This window comes from Aquarana catesbeiana, unplaced genomic scaffold, assembly GCF_042186555.1.
Source record: "Aquarana catesbeiana isolate 2022-GZ unplaced genomic scaffold, ASM4218655v1 unanchor228, whole genome shotgun sequence".
Classification (NCBI taxonomy): Eukaryota; Metazoa; Chordata; class Amphibia; order Anura; family Ranidae; genus Aquarana; species Aquarana catesbeiana.
In genome coordinates, this window is record NW_027362655.1 from 2,949,191 (window position 1) to 2,965,360 (window position 16,170).

At 43.2% G+C, this 16,170-nt stretch overlaps 2 protein-coding genes across 2 annotated transcripts in view; one reads left to right on the forward strand and one right to left on the reverse strand.

The window, feature by feature from the left end:
* LOC141121710 (uncharacterized) overlaps window positions 1-14,638 on the forward strand; it is a 191,243-nt gene extending 176,605 nt beyond the window's left edge. The window contains exon 10 of the mRNA XM_073611426.1: window positions 8,683-14,638. Coding sequence (XP_073467527.1) covers window positions 8,683-9,065 — 383 coding nt within the window. The 3' untranslated portion in view covers window positions 9,066-14,638. The remainder of the gene's footprint in view (window positions 1-8,682) is intronic.
* Window positions 1-16,170, reverse strand: part of LOC141121716 (uncharacterized) — a 278,834-nt gene that overhangs the window by 142,284 nt on the left and 120,380 nt on the right. The gene's annotated exons all lie outside the window — the stretch shown is intronic.

Consider the following 16,170-nt stretch of genomic DNA (forward strand, 5'->3'; position numbering starts at 1 on the left):
CTCATATCAGATCAATTTTTAGCAGACATTCTCTCTATGTTCAGTGGTGATGTCCAAATTTCACAATAAGTGGGAATATTATTGTTTTCTATGGAATGACAAACATATGACAGAATGGAATGCCCATAGAGTATAATGGGAAGGTGAGATGTGACCCGGAGTCAGAACCATTGCTCATATCAGATCAATCTTTAGCAGACATTCTCTCTATGTTCAGTGGTGATTTCCAAATTTCACATTAAGCGGGATTATTATGGAATGCTCATAGAGTATAATATATATCAACTCTTTTGCAGGCAAACCTGAAAGATATAGCTAGTTAAAAGGGACATGTATTCCTTCTGAGACAACAGCCTCATTTAAAGGCTTTAAGATAGTTTATGTATAAAAATTGAAGATGCAATCCCAATCTTTGCAATATTCTCTTTACTTCAAATAATCATATACATTACAGGTAATCTGAGATAAGCGAATGCACAGTTTCGAACATAACAATGTTCTTCATCAAGCATACATGCTGCTTGATGAGGAATATGTTATGGTCGAAACTGTGCAGTCGCTGATCTCAGATTACCTGCAATGTATATGAATATTTCAATTAAAGAGAATATTGCAATGATTGGGATTGCATCTTCAATTTTTATACATAAACTATCTTAAAGCCTTTAAATGAGGCTGTTGTCTCAGAAGGAATACATGTCCCTTTTAACTAGCTATATCTTTCAGGTTTGCCTGCAAAAGAGTTGATATGCATTCTACTCTATGACAGAGCTCAAAATTTCAAATCCTAAGCTACTAGCCAGGCCTCAAGAGTTACTCGCCACCAGTTGCCCCGCCAACCCCTACCCTGCCCCACCCCTAATTCTAACCTCATAAATTATCTCACGAAATGACACTTAAATGTTTTATGCAGAATTAAGTTATAAAAATTAATATTATCAAAACTTTATCAATGCCCACCAATGCAGGCTGCCTGTGTCCGCCAATGCAGCCCGTGTCCCCAGCCTACCTGTGCAGGGGTAGAGAGAGGAGAGCCGTCTCCCGCATGATCAAAGCGCCGGTAACATAACAGCTTTCGTTTCATTAGCTGTGTGTTCCCCACTGTGCCCCCTCACATACAGCCCCTCCCCCTTTGTCCAGGGAACTTTGAAATACAGATCACTCGTCCCAGGATTGGACGAGTGATCTGTCTATCAAAGTGCCCAGACAAAGAGGAGGGGCTGTAGGTGATGGCACGCAGCTGGGAACACACAGCTATTATAATGAAAGCTGTTATGTTACCGGCGCTCTGATCATGCGGTAGGCGGCTCTAATCTCTCTTCTCCTCTGATCTTTGGGAGAACGGCTCCCAAACAACCCGCCTGCTGGTGGTGCTCGCCCCCCCCCCCCAGGCAGCCCACATCTGCCAGCCCTCAAAATCCAGCCGCAAAATGTGAGCAGGTGAGTGGAATTTTTGAGGGCTGCTCTATGGGCATTTTCTTCTTTTATTCCTTAGAAAACAATTATAATCCAATTACTCTCGATTTTAAATCTTGCCACTGAACTTGGAGAGTATATCTGCTAAGGATTTATTTGGTATGTTGAAAGGTTTTGACTGCAGGTCACATCTTGGTTCCCATTCTACTCTATGGGCATTCCTTTCTATCATTTATCTGTCATTCCATAGAAAACAGCTGTAATCCCAAATAATCTCAATTTTACAATCTGCTACTCTACTTGAGGAACACCTGTGGGAAAGAATAAATTTGCTATGTCTCTCAAATTAGCCATTAAATGTGTTTTACATTTTGCTACTCATTATACTCTATGGGCATTCCCTTCTGTCATTCACCTTTTGTCATTCCATAGAAAACAATGCTAATCCCACTTCAACTCAATATTAAACATTGCCACTCAACATGGAGATAATGGCTTCTAAAGATTGATCTGATATGAGCAATGGTTCGGAGTTCAGGTCACATTTTGCCTCCCATTATACTCTATGGGCATTCCCTTCTGTGATTCACCTTTGTCGTGCCATAGAAAACAATAATAATCCCGCCTAATCTCAATATTAAACATGGCCAATGATATTTAAAAGTAAATAAATAAATCTTTAGTTTGCTAAGGATTCATTTGATATGTGTAAAGATTCTGTCACTAATTGAAATATGTTGTTTCCATTATTCTCTATGGGCATTCCATCTCCCTATTAAAGTCTATGGGCATTCCTTTCTGTCATTCATCTGTTATTCTATAGAAGACAGCAATAATCCCAAATTACCTAAATCTTACTATCTGCTACTCTACTTGAGGAACAACTGTGGGAAAGGTGAAGTTGCTACGTCTCTCAATTTGCCTGCAAACTAGTTTGTAGCTTGCTTCCCATTATACTCTATGGGCATTCTCTTCAGTCATTCACCTTTTTTTTATAGAAAACAATAATAATCCCACTTAATGTGAAATTTGGATATCACCACTGAACATAGAGTATATGTCTGCTAAAGATTGATCTGATATGACCAATGGTTCTGACTCCAGGTCACATCTTCCTTCCCATTATACTCTATGGGCATTCCATTCTGTCATATGTTTGTCATTCCATAGAAAACAATAATAATCCCACTTAATGTCAAATTTGAACATCACCACTGAACATAGAGAGTATGTCTGCTAAAGATTGATCTGATATGACCAATGGTTCTGACTCCAGGTCACATCTTGCTTCCCATTATACTCTATGGGCATTCCTTTCTATTATTTATCTGTCATTCCATAGAAAACAGCTGTAATCTCAATTTTACAATCTGCTACTCTACTTAAGGAACAGCTGTGGGAAAGGTGGATTTGCTATGTCTCTCAGATTTGCCTGCAAATGAGTTTAGATTTTACTTCCCATTATACTCTATGGACATTCCCTTCTGCCATTCACCTTTGTTATGCCATAAAAAACAACAATAATCTCACCCAATCTTAATATTAAACATGGCCACTGATATTTAAAAGTAGGTTTAAAAAAAAATTGATATGTCTAAAGAGTCTGCCACAAATTGAATTTTTTTTCCATGATTCTCTATGGGCATTCCACTTAGTTCCATTATTCTCTATGGGCATTCCATCTCCCTGTTAAAGTCTGTGGGCATTCCATCGCTCTGTTAAAGTCTATGGGCATTCCATTCTGTCATTCCTTTTAGTATGTCCCGCAATTATTACACTACACAGGCAGCCAATGGACAATCATTACAATATGCAGCCAACACAATGATGGAGTGCAGGGGTCAGGAGTATGGAGCATAGAGACCCTTACATTGCTGGTCAGGAGGAAGAAAACATTCCCCAGCCTGCCATGAAGAATATGTTCCATCATTGGTGTCAGAGGGAGGAAAATACTGAGATCTCTGAGGGAAGTAGAGGAGCTGAGGGGCTGTGAGGGTTTAGTAAAGCTAAAAGACTTTAGGGGCCTCTGAAGGGGTAATGTAGCCGAAGGACTCTGGGACCCTTGAGGAGATAGACAGTCAGTCAGGCTGCAGAGTGGGACCTATGAGGGGGTAGTCAGGCTGCAGGGCTCTGAGGAAATAAAGGGATGGAGGGCTCAGGGAACTCTGATGGACAGAGGGGGGTCTGTGATGGCCCTCCCACCCCACCTCTATGTATTTTTCAGACCTTATAGAACTGTCAGCCTTAACCATCTTATTGTCTCAATGGTCACGTGATTTGTTCTGGAATATGCAGTAAGATGAAGAAGGGCATTTCTGCACTTGTTCTTAGAGAAGTTCTGTTTCAGCTGCAAACCAGTTCAGAAAGAAAACAAACCCAACAGAGAAAAGGGAATATCTGATCCTGCAGGCCTAGAGGGTCCTGGGTCCTCCAAGATGTAACAAATACTACATAGTCCAGACTAAATGTGTTCCCATGGGGGACAATAGTTTCTTTCTTAAATGTACAGCAACCCTCCTATTACCCCCCTCATATCCACATCCTATTGTGTGACCAATACCATCCAAATAATTCTTACTTTCATTTCCCAAAGTCATCCGTCTTCAAGGAAACCTGTATATATCAAATAATGGCATGGATGAGGATGGAGGAGGACCGGAGTCACATGACTGAGAAGATACTAAACCTCACCCTGGAGATCATCTACCTGCTGACCGGAGAGGTGAGGAGGATTCTGGGAGGTCACATGACATCACTCTTATCTCTAATAATAAAGCACATACCTGACCAGAGAGGTGAGGAGGATTCTGGGAGACAAACAAAAACTCGGGGGCACACCCTAACTATGCATTACATTAAAGATGGTGCTGCTATAAGACCATACAAACAGAACAACATATTACAACACACACATACATTTAAAATCCTACAAGGCTATTCAACCACTCGCCGACCTGCTCACACAAATATACTGCAGCAGGTCGGCTCTCCTGTGCAAGCTGACAAACCTGTACGTCAGTCTGTAAAAGCAGGATAGCGGGTGCGCCGCGGGAGCGTGCCCGTGGGTCCCGCATACTCGATGTCCACCGGCGGCCCGCGATCGCGGCAAAGAGAGGCAGAACGGAGAACTGCCTATGTAAACAAGGCATTTCCCTGTTCTACCTATTGACATGACAGAGACCTACTGTCCCCAGTGAGCAGTAACACTGATCTCTGTCATGTTTCAGTAAGTCCATCCCCCACTACAGTTAGAACACACCCAGGGAACACACTTAACCCCTTGATCGCCCCCTAGTGTTAACCCCTTCCTTGCCAGTGTCATTTTTACATTGATCAGTGCATTTTATAGCACTGATGAGTGTAATAATGTCACTGGTCCCCAATAAGTGTCATTTGGGGTCAGCTTTGTCTTCTGCAATGTCGCAGTCCCGCTAAAAATCGCAGATCACCACCATTACCAGTAAAAACAATAAAAAAAATAAAAGTCCTAAATCTTTCCCATAGTTTGTAGACTTTTGCGCAGACCAATCAATATACTTTTATTGCGATTTTTTGTTTACCAAAAATATGTAGAAGAATATATATAGGTCTAAACTGATGAATAAATATGTTTTTTTATATTTGTTTTTGGGATATGTATTATAGCAGAAAGTAAAAACATTTTTTTTTTCAAAATTGTCAGACTTTTTTTGTTTATAGTGCAAAAAATAAGAACCGCAGAGGTGATCAAATACCACCAAAAGAAATCTCTATTTGTGGAAAAAAAAGGACGTCAATTTTGTTTGGGTACAACATCGCATGACCGCGCAATTGTCAGTTAAAATGACGCAATGTTGTATCGCAAAAAATGCTCTGGTCATTAAGGGGCAAATCCTTCCGGGGCTGAAATGGTTAAAGCACCTGAACATAATAAGCAAATATGTGGATTTGATCACACCATATGGCCATATAGTGCTTAAGCCCAAATACTGCATCAAAGTACCTCATAATCAGTGGGTCCTACACTAACCATAGAATGAAAGATCTCACTTCTCAACCATGTTGTTCTGTTTGTATGGACTTATAGCAGCACCATCTTTAATGTATTGCATAGTTAGGGTGTGTCTCCCCAAGTCTTTGTCTGTTATATGGGTCCTGACCAAACCCCTTGGGATGGAGCACCCCATCACCCCCCACCAGTACTTCTAATCAGTGTCCACCTGAGTTATAGGAGGAGTCCTTTTATCTCTCCCATAAAGAGAAGTGTATTTCTCCCATGGTTGAGAAGTGGGATCTTTCATTCTAGGGTTGTGTAAGACCCTATGATAATGCGGTACTTTGATGCAGTAGTGGGCTTAAGCACTGTATGGCCCTATGGTGTGACCAAACCCCATATTTGCTTATTATGTTCAGGGGATTCTGGGAGGTCACATGACATCACTATAATCTTTAGTAATATAACACAGACCTGACCGGAGAGGTGAGGAGGATTCTAACACGATATTCCTATTGGTTTTCCAATACAGAGATTTCCTCTTGTGAAGTCAGGTGATCATATGACCATCACAGTGCCTCCATGTGACTCCATAAAACCTGAGAGACACAACATGCAGAAGATTCTAGAAGTCACCAAGAAGATGATGGAGCTGCTGACAGGAGAGGTGAGCGGTGCTGGGAATTCTGGGACATTATCCAGTAACAGACAAGGGATGTGTCTGGATGGTGACTGTATCATTGTGTGTGTCAGGTTCCTATAAGGTGTCAGGATGTCACTGTCTATTTCTCCATGGAGGAGTGGGAGTATTTAGAAGGACACAAGGATCTCTACAAGGTCGTCATGATGGACAATCAGCCACCCCTCACATCACCGGGTAAGAGGAGACTTTATTGTAAAGGAGAGAGCAGTACGGAGGGTCCACCTAAATCCCCCATCATCTGATAAACACATAGAAACAATGTATTCAGTCAGTGTGTGTGTTTCCTACAGATGGATCCAGTAATGGGAACCCACCAGAGAGATGTCCCCGTCCTCTGTATTCCCGGGATTCCGCAAATGAAGATCACAACTATGCAAAACATCATCAGGTAGATGAATGGCAATTGTTGATACTTCTGATTTATACACAGCATGTTTTTTTACAATTAATGTTTCATTATATCTTTCAGAATAGAAACCTTGGGGATGATATCATTGTTCTTAAAGAAGAGTATGAAGTGGAGGATGAGAAGTATGGAGTGATGAAGGAGTTTTCAGAAGAACAAAAGGATATGATGGAGCCACCTAATACCAGGAACCCACCAGAGAGATGTCCCCATCCTCTGTATTCCTGGGATTCCACACAGGAAGGTCACACCATCCCTCATCATTACAAAGTTGGTGGCATCTAGAAGATGAACTCGTTGATGTGATAATTTTTTGTGATGTCACAATAGTGAAGCTTATGTTTTACAGATGACCTCTTCTATTATTTTCTTGGTTTAGGGTGAAGATCTGATAAATATAAAAGTTGAGGTTAAATCAGAAGAAGAAGAGAGGTATGTGAGGGATGATCAGCAGTCTATGGAGGAGGATGGAATAACGGGGACATTTATAGAGGAGGACACTCCTACAGAGATCAGCACAGGTGGGTCATTAACACTAAATATATTCCTCAACCCATACTGCTCACTGATTGGTCCAGAGTAGGGCGGGGACTGGGTGATATCAGCCTGTAATCCCCTGGTCACTTTCCTGAGCTGTGTTCCCCGTCCTGTATTCCTGTATTTCTCTCGGATAATCTTCCTTCTCTGTGCTGCAGACACAATTTATGTACCTAGACTGGATTTATGGAGATTCTGGGGTTCAGCTGGCAGAAAATGTTGATTCCACGATAGGAGTAACTTGACCTAGGCGTCGGGGTATGTGCTTTGGGTCTTTTGCTCCATGCCTGGGTCTAGAAAGATCTTTGTCCGCAATTCTCCCAGGATTACATGTTGTGATGTTTGTTGGCTGTGCCGGGTGGAGGGATATGTCTGTATAGTCTCAGACCCAAGTCACTGAGTGCAGTCTCAGGAGATGGGAGGCAGCGGTGTGGGACCTCTGCAACTTGTCTCCAGTAAACATTAAAGCTTCCACTGATTACTGAATACCAATATTATGAGTCCTGACCCTTACACTACATAATTTATATTGTACATTACATTATGCTGACCCCTGCACTATATACTCTATGTTGTACATTACATACTTCTGATACTATATAGTCCTATCTGTTGTATCTTATACAATATGTTGTACATTACATAGTCCAGACTTCTGTTCTCTCCCCTCTACCCACTGCAATATATATAAACATAATATGTATTCTCTTTTGTTACACCCATTTTCTACCAGCTGGACATTTTATATCTGATGATTTGATTGGAGCACAGACTTTTACATGTTGATAATAATGTGATAACATCCCCAAACTTTGGAACCTTAAACAGAAAGTGATAATGAGGGAGGCGTCCATAACCCAATGATGGTGGTCTTCAGGATCAGTCCAGTCTTCATCTTGGTTGTTCTCCCCCCATTCTCACTCTCTGACCTCTGGTGGGGCTCAGCCCCGCTGTTATTCGTGACTAAATCATGGACTAAATAAGGAAGTGCAGGACTTCTTGTGTTGGAAAGATGGCAGAGTGATAGAGGGGGTGGGGACACTCATCCTATAATCCCCTCATCACTGTCACTCCATAACAGACAGTTCTGTTTGTTTCCTCACTCTCTGACTAAGGTCCATGAATAAAGAAATGAACTGGTAGGAGATCAGAAGACCCATTTATTAGTTACCTTGAGGGGAGAATTGTAAGATCCTCAGAGACAAAGCTGCCTGATGTGGGCGGAGTCCTGGTTTAGGGGAACCAATCTGCTCATGTCTTGTAATAATGTTTTTATTTCTATTTTAGTAGATGGACGGGAGATGAGGAAAACCTCAGAAGATTGTCTCACTTTGTCTCCATTCTGTGAAGTAGAAGATGAGGACATCACACAGTATAGTCCAGGAGAAAACCCGACTACCTCAAATGTCCCTCCGGCACCACACAGTGTAGAGGGACCATCGTATTCCTCCTATCCTGAGGAACCTCAGACTGTGAGGGACGGTGCAATCCTTCCAACAGATAAGAGGTTTTCCTGTACTGAGTGCGGGAAGTGTTTCCGTTTTATATCCCGTCTTAATCTGCATATAAGATCTCACACAGGAGAGAAACCGTATTCCTGTCCTGAATGCGGGAAATGTTTTACACAAAAATCAGAACTTATCAAACATCTGAGATGTCACACGGGTGAAAAGCCTTATTCCTGCTCTGAGTGTGGAAAATGTTTTTCACAGATATCCAGTCTTTACAAACATCAGAGATCTCACACGGGGGAGAAGCCCTATTCCTGTTCTGCGTGCAGGAAATGTTTTTCACAGAAGTTCCATCTTTCCATACATCAGAGATCTCACACAGGAGAGAAGCCATATTCATGTGCTGAGTGCGGGAAATGTTTTTCACACAAGTCCAATCTTTACAGACATCAGAGATTTCACACAGGGGAGAAGCCACTTTCCTGTCCTGAGTGTGGGAAATGTTTTTCACAGAAGTTCCATCTTTTCAGACATCAGAGATCTCACACGAGGGAGAAGCCACTTTCCTGTCCTGAGTGAGGGAATTGTTACTCACTGAAGTCCTGCCTTCCTGTACATCATGGGGGAACCTAAGCAGGCTCAGGAGCGAGCCGCTGCTCTGCATGTCCATTCACACACAGAGCCATAGCTTGGCCTTGCCCCCTCTCTCTCCTTATTGGCTCACTAGCGGCGATTGACAATGTCTCAGCTAATGAGGAGGGAGAGTCCCTGGAGAGCTGAGGCTCTCATGCACATTGTTGGACCCACGATGAGGCTCAGGTAATTACTGGGGGGCTGCTGCAGACAGGTTTTTTTTTTACCTTCATGCACAGAAAACTTTAAGGACACAACATGGTTTACAGGACCTGCATTCTTGTACAGCACAGAACAGATCGATCCACATAGTGGCACAATTGAGCTGGTAGATCCAGATTCAGATGGCTTTAACCACCCTGAGATCTCCACACTTCCGACAGTGACTTCAGACTATCAGCTTAAATCCCACAGATTTAACAGATTCTCGACCTGGAAGTCATTCATTCGAGCTATTACTCACCTCATCCATATAGTTCATTCCTTTAAATGTGCTACCCATACACATGACTATGACTGGAAAGGCCAGCACCACTGTCAAAGGATTAGAATCAAACATTTAAGGTAGGCGCTATTCCTCTATACGTGCATCCGTGATTTAAATGTGACCAACATATGCATTCACTTAGTACCAATTGCTGTGAATATCAGAAAGTGAACATTTATGTTTCAAAAACACTGTGAAAATAGAAAAATGTGATAAAAAAAATTGAATCATACAATGGTGTATCCAAAAAATATTAAAAAACTGAGTAAAAAAAACTTTAAACAATCCAGTTCAATATGTATGTGTTCTAGATAGGCTTCATCCATCCACTGTGCTCTTGTATAGGTGTTTCTAGACCAATATATTCCAGTGCTCTCAAGTCACGACAGTGTGAACCGGGGCTTAGTGTTCACCCTCTAAAGAGCAGCTATTTTAGCAAATAAGAGTCAGCAAATCTGCAAGATAATTCAACATATAAACCTGCAAACAGAACAGGTTAACCACTCGCTGACCCGGCCTTTTCTGAAACTTTTTGTTTACAATTTTAAATTTGTATTTTTTGCTAGAAAATTACCCCAAAACATTTTATATATTGACCTGGCCATTTTATAGATAGGGAACTCCTATCCTCCTACTGATTAGTGGTTCCAAATTAATAACTACTGCAGTGGGGAACAGACACAAAAGATACGCTCCGCATCTTTCCAAATTACTGTTCTGCCTTATTATGACGCAATTGAAGGTTTTTATACTCATGATTACGTAGGGATCACATTAATATTACAGTTGTACTTGTATGGTAACAAGGGGCGTAACATAGGCAGGCTAATTCTAATCAGGACGTGAAAGAATGCAAACATGTAATGAAAACATTATTAGTGCCGTGTGCTCAGTGAGGGCAGTGTGCAATACATACAAGATAGAATACAATTATATACAGAACTTACAAATTTCCTTTAGAATATATATATATATATATATATATATATATATATATATATTTTTTTTTTTTTTAACATAGACTTTAGAGAATAAAATGGTGATCGTTGCAATATTTTATGTCACACAGTATTTGTACAGCCGCCTTTCAAATGCAATTTTTTGGGAAAAAATAAACTTTAATGAATTAAATAACAAAACGCAATAGTTACCCCAATTCTTTTGTATACTATGAAAGAAGGTGTTATGCTAAGTAAATAGACACCTATAATGTCACGCTTTAAAATTGCGCACGCTCATGGAATGGCGACAAACTACGGTTTGTAAAAATCTCCATAGGCGACGCTTTAAAAGTGTTAACAGGTTACCTGTTTAGAGTTCAAGAAAAAAAAGGGGGGGGAGGAACCCCAAAGAAGTCCTTACCTCAAAAGAGGGTGAGGGAACAGACTGCAGTTTTCTCCTTCAACAAACTTTATTCAATTTATACAAAATACATGAAAGGCATAAACAATAAGTAAGTGCATGGGACGCCCTAAAAAAATTACAATGTTGTCTAGTTTAACCACTTCAGCCCCGGACGGATTTACCCCCTTCCTGACCAGAGCACTTTTTGCGATACGGCACTGCGCCGATTTCGCTGACAATTGCGCGGTCGTGCGACGTTGCACCCAAACAAAATTGACATCCTTTTTTTCCCCACAAATAGAGCTTTCTTTTGGTGGTATTTGATCACCTCTGCGGTTTTTATTTTTTGCGCTATAAACAAGAAAAGAGCGACAATTTTGAAATAAAAGCAATATTTTTTACATTTTGCTATAATAAATATCCCCCAAAAATATATAACAAAACAAATTTCTTTCTCAGTTTAGACCGATATGTATTCTTCTACATATTTTTGGTAAAAAAAAAAAAAAAAATTGGCGTATATTGATTGGTTTGCAGAAAAGTTATAGCGTAATAGGAGATAGATTTATGGCATTTTTATGAGTAATGCCGGCGATCTGCGATCTTTATCATGACTGTGACATTATGGCGGACACATCGGACACTTTTGACACTATTGTCATTTATACAACGATCATTGCTATAAAAATGCACTGATTACTGTATAAATGACACTGGCAGGGAAAGGATTAAACACTAGGGGGCGATCAAGGGGTTAAGTGTGTCCTAGGGAGTGATTCTAACTGTGGGGGGGGGTGGGCTATGACTGACATGACAGCGATCACTGCTCCCGATGACAGGGAGCAGTAGATCCCTGTCATGTCACTAGGCAGAACGGGGAAATGCCTTGTTTACATAGGCATCTCCCCGTTCTGCCGCTCCGTGACACGATTGCGGACACCGGTGGACATCAAACCCGCGGGCACAGTCACGGAGTACGCGACGGGCGGGCGCACGCACCCACGATGTCGCATCTTAAAGGGGGTGTACAGATACGCCCATTTGCGCAGCCGTGTCTGTGTGTCAACGTATATCGTCGTACGCTGGTCGGCAAGCGGTTTAAATAAACTGTTTTGCACAATCATTGTGTTACCTTCATTTCTGGGGTTTGTTGCTTATCCACTCTTGAAAACGCCCATGTTTGGCGGAGGCCATGAGGAGTAGCTAAGGAAGAAGTAATATTGAATGTGAGCTTTGTGGGCCATAATAACACTAAAGGCTTGATTGGTCCTGGTGGCCTTAGGGCTCTGGTGAGTGCGTGTTTATTAAGTACTAGTGGTGGAGCACTGGAATATATTGGTCTAGAAACACCTATCTATACAAGAGCACGTGGATTGATGAAGGCTATCTACAACACATATGTATTGAACTGTATTGTTTGAAGTAAAGGACTGTTTTTTCCACATTTCTTTGCTTTTTTTGTATTTTTTTGATACACCATTGTAGGATTCTATTTTTTTTATTACATTTTTCTAATTTCACAGTGTTTTTGAAACATAAATGTTCACTTTCTGACATTCACAGCATTTGGTACTAAGTGAATGCATATGTAAATCACGGATGCATGTAGAGAGGAATAGCGCCTAGCGCCTACCTTGAATGTTTGATTGTATTTGGTGGTGCGATTTAGACTTAAAGGGGCAGCTGTCAGCAGTGGGGCTGGTGAAGTTTTAGGATGGGGGGGTGCCAGGCCCCGCCATTCCTTTTTGACCCCTCCCACTTGGTGAAAATGTGCATGGTTTCAGCGAAATAGTGGGCGTGGCTCTAAGGTGGTGTGGTTAGTGTCTGAGATGAACGAGGGATGGAGGGAGAGGGATGGAGGGACAACAGGCCCAGATCCTACACAACAATAGAAATATGTGTATTCTAGAAAGTTTAACAATCAGCAGATAAAGATACTCCAAACACCTGGTGTTAGCGCTTCAATCATCCCGTCACCATGATTGTTATGGTGTCAGGATGATTGAAGCGCATTATTTCTATTATTACATTGTAATATAAAATGAAATCATTCAACTCACCATAATGCAGAATCAGTGGGAGCCCTGAGCATGTCACTAGCCATGTCGCATGCCATCAGGTGTCCCCAGCGGAGTCCCTGCTTACATCAGGTGCCCCCCAGCAGAGTCCCTCCTTACATGCAGCCTGTGTCACATAAAATGGACCCTGTGTCCCACCAAATGCAGCAGCATGTGTCACCACCAAATTGCAGCAGCATGTGTCACCAAATTGCTGCAGCGTGTGTCACCAAATTGCAGCAGCGTGTGTCACTAAATTGCAGCAGCATGTGTCACCAAATTGCAGCATGTGTCACCAAATTGCAGCTTGCAGCATGTGTCACCAAATTGCAGCATGTGTCACCAAATTCCAGCATCGTGTGTCACCAAATTGCAGCGTGTGTCACCAAATTGCAGCTTGCAGCATGTGTCACCAAATTCCAGCATCGTGTGTCACCAAAGTGCAGTATGTGTCACCAAATTGCAGTGTGTGTCACCAAATTGCAGCAGCGTGTGTCACCAAATTACAGCGTGTGTCACCAAATTACAGCGTGTGTCACCAGATTGCAACGTGTGTCACCAGATTGCAACGTGTGTCACCAGATTGCAGCAAGTGTTACCAGATTGCAGCGTGTCACCAAATTGCAGCGTGTGTCACCAGATTGCAGCATGTGTCAACAAATTACAGCGTGTGTCACCATCAAACCCCCCTCCCCCGGTTACTTACCTTGCTGTGTGTTGTCCTCTCCAGCGGTGTCTCCTGGAGAGCTCTGTTCCTCTCATACTTCCTGCTTCTCTCTCCTGGGTGCAATTGGAGAGAAACAGGAAGTGACATCATACTCAGATGTCAATCAAACCGCCCGGCCCTAGTAATAGATACTAGGGCCAGGCGGAAGCTACTCGGCGCTTCAGAAAGCGCCGCAAGGCGGGCTACACGCCCGCAAATGAAGCGCCTCGTATGCAATCTCGTGATTGCATAGACGTGGCGCTTCCCATAAGTGCACTGTGTCCGGCGTCGCTCTGTATCCGGCGTCCGAACACAGTGCACTTAAGGACCTTTTTGTGTATTTTTTTTTAAAGGGCCAGCTTTAAAAAAAAAATTTTTTTTGACATTTTTTTTTTGAGACTGCAGGAGGGGGGGGGGGGGGGCGGTGCCCAGGCGCCCCCTATGGACGGGCCGCCACTGGCTGTCAGTGAGAATTGTTGTTCACAAGTCTCTCATGCCCCGTACACACGGTCGGAATTTCCGACAAAAAAATTCCGATGGGAGCTTTTGGTCGGATATTCCGACCCTGTGTATGCCCCATCGGACTTTTTCTGTCAGCATTTCCAAAGGACTTAGATAGAGAACATGTTCTAATATGCCGACGGAGTTTATCCCGTTGGCAAGTCCGACCGTGTGTACGCGCCATTATAGGCTACATAGGGCTGGCGCCATTTATGTCTAGTCTAAAATAACTGCCAAAGGATTAGTTCAGCAGTACAACTCCAGCAGTCTGAAGACCAGCATCGCTGGTGAGCATGGACTTACTGCCAACTGCAGCCTCGTTATTTCAGTGTGTGTTGTATGTTTCATACATTGTATGGATTTCTCATTTGTTTTTCCCTAATAGTTTCACCCGCCCTGTTTTGGTAATAAAGCTTCAAGTTTCCATTGAGTCTGTCTTATTGCAGAATAGGAGGGAGAAGCTGCATGTGGATTTACACACAGGGAAACATGTAGTGAGGACAGAACACAGTGTGTGTATGGACCGTGTATTCCATGTGCCAGGACAGTCACTCTATCTATGTGTCCAGTGATGGCTGTGTCCTGACAATCACAGTGTAAATGTGTTTGGGGCCCGGCAATGAGCGACCAATCAGCATCTAAGATGGGTCTGTAAGTGAATTGCAGGAATGAGCATGCAGTGATCAGCAGTGGGCAGGTGTCAGAACGCTCAGGCAGAGGCTTTCCTGCTCTCAGAGTCTATCAGGTGTGTGGAATGGGCTCCGCTCTGTGTGTTCCCCCTGAGATGTGTCTGGTGATGAGTGCCTGGCTACTCCAACCCTGCCAGGCATGTGGAAGTCATTGCTTCTCATGGTGTATCCTGGTCCCCTGAGAGGTTGTAGTGCCCACCCAGAGGAGGGGAGGGCACTATGTGTGGGTTGTATGAGAGTCATGTGTGTGGTGGAAGAGGGTTGAGGGTGCTGTGTGGGGTTCTGGTGTAAGGGGGAGGGGTGACCTTTTCTATGTCCCACCACCTAGTTGCAGAACTGCTCCCAACTTCCTATCTGTACTGAGCATGTGATATCACAGCCAGCTGTCCACTTCTAGGAGCAAACACCCCCATATACCCTATTCATCTCCCCATACCTCTGATTACACCCCATGTACTCCTCCTCACCCCACTCTTCACCCCCTTCATTGCCCTGCATCCCTCTTCACCACCCCATCTCCCCTTCACTTCCCTGCCGTCCTTGTCCCCCTGCCTTTTCCCTCTTCACTGAACTGTCCCTTTCTTCACCCTCCTATCCTCCTACCTTTCCCAGTTCACCCCTCTTACCCACTCTTTACTGCCCTGCCCCTCTCTTCATACCCTTTTCCCCATTTTCCTTCTCACTCCCTCTTCTTCCTTATCACCTTCCCATCCCCCTCTTCACTGCCTCTTCCCCCTCTTCTGCTCCCTGTCCCCCACTTCATCATCTTTTCCCTCTTATAACCTCCCCGTCCCCCCATCATCTCCCCATCTGCCTCTTCACTCCCTCTTTCTCCTCATCATCTCCCCATCCCCCTCTTCTCCCCATCCCCTCTCTTCACTCCTCCTTCACCCTTTTCTGCTCCTTGTCCCCCACTGTACCATCTTTCCTGTCTCTTCACCCCTTCATCACCTCCCCATTCCCCTCTTCACTCCCTCATCACCTTCCAATCCCCCTCCTCACTCCTTCTTCCTCATCACCTCTCTATCCCCCTCTTCAGTCTCATCACCTCCCCATCCCCCCTTCACTATATTTCCCCCCCTCTTCACCTTTCACTTCCTTTTTTCATTCCCCCTTATTCCCTATCTCCCATTTCATCCCCTTTTACCCCCCATTCCCCGCTTCACCTTCCTGTTCTCCATCGCTACCTCTTTACCCTCTTCACTCTATTGCCCCCTCTTTACTTCCTGTTCTCCATCTTCATTTCCCCATCCCCTTTTCACCTCCT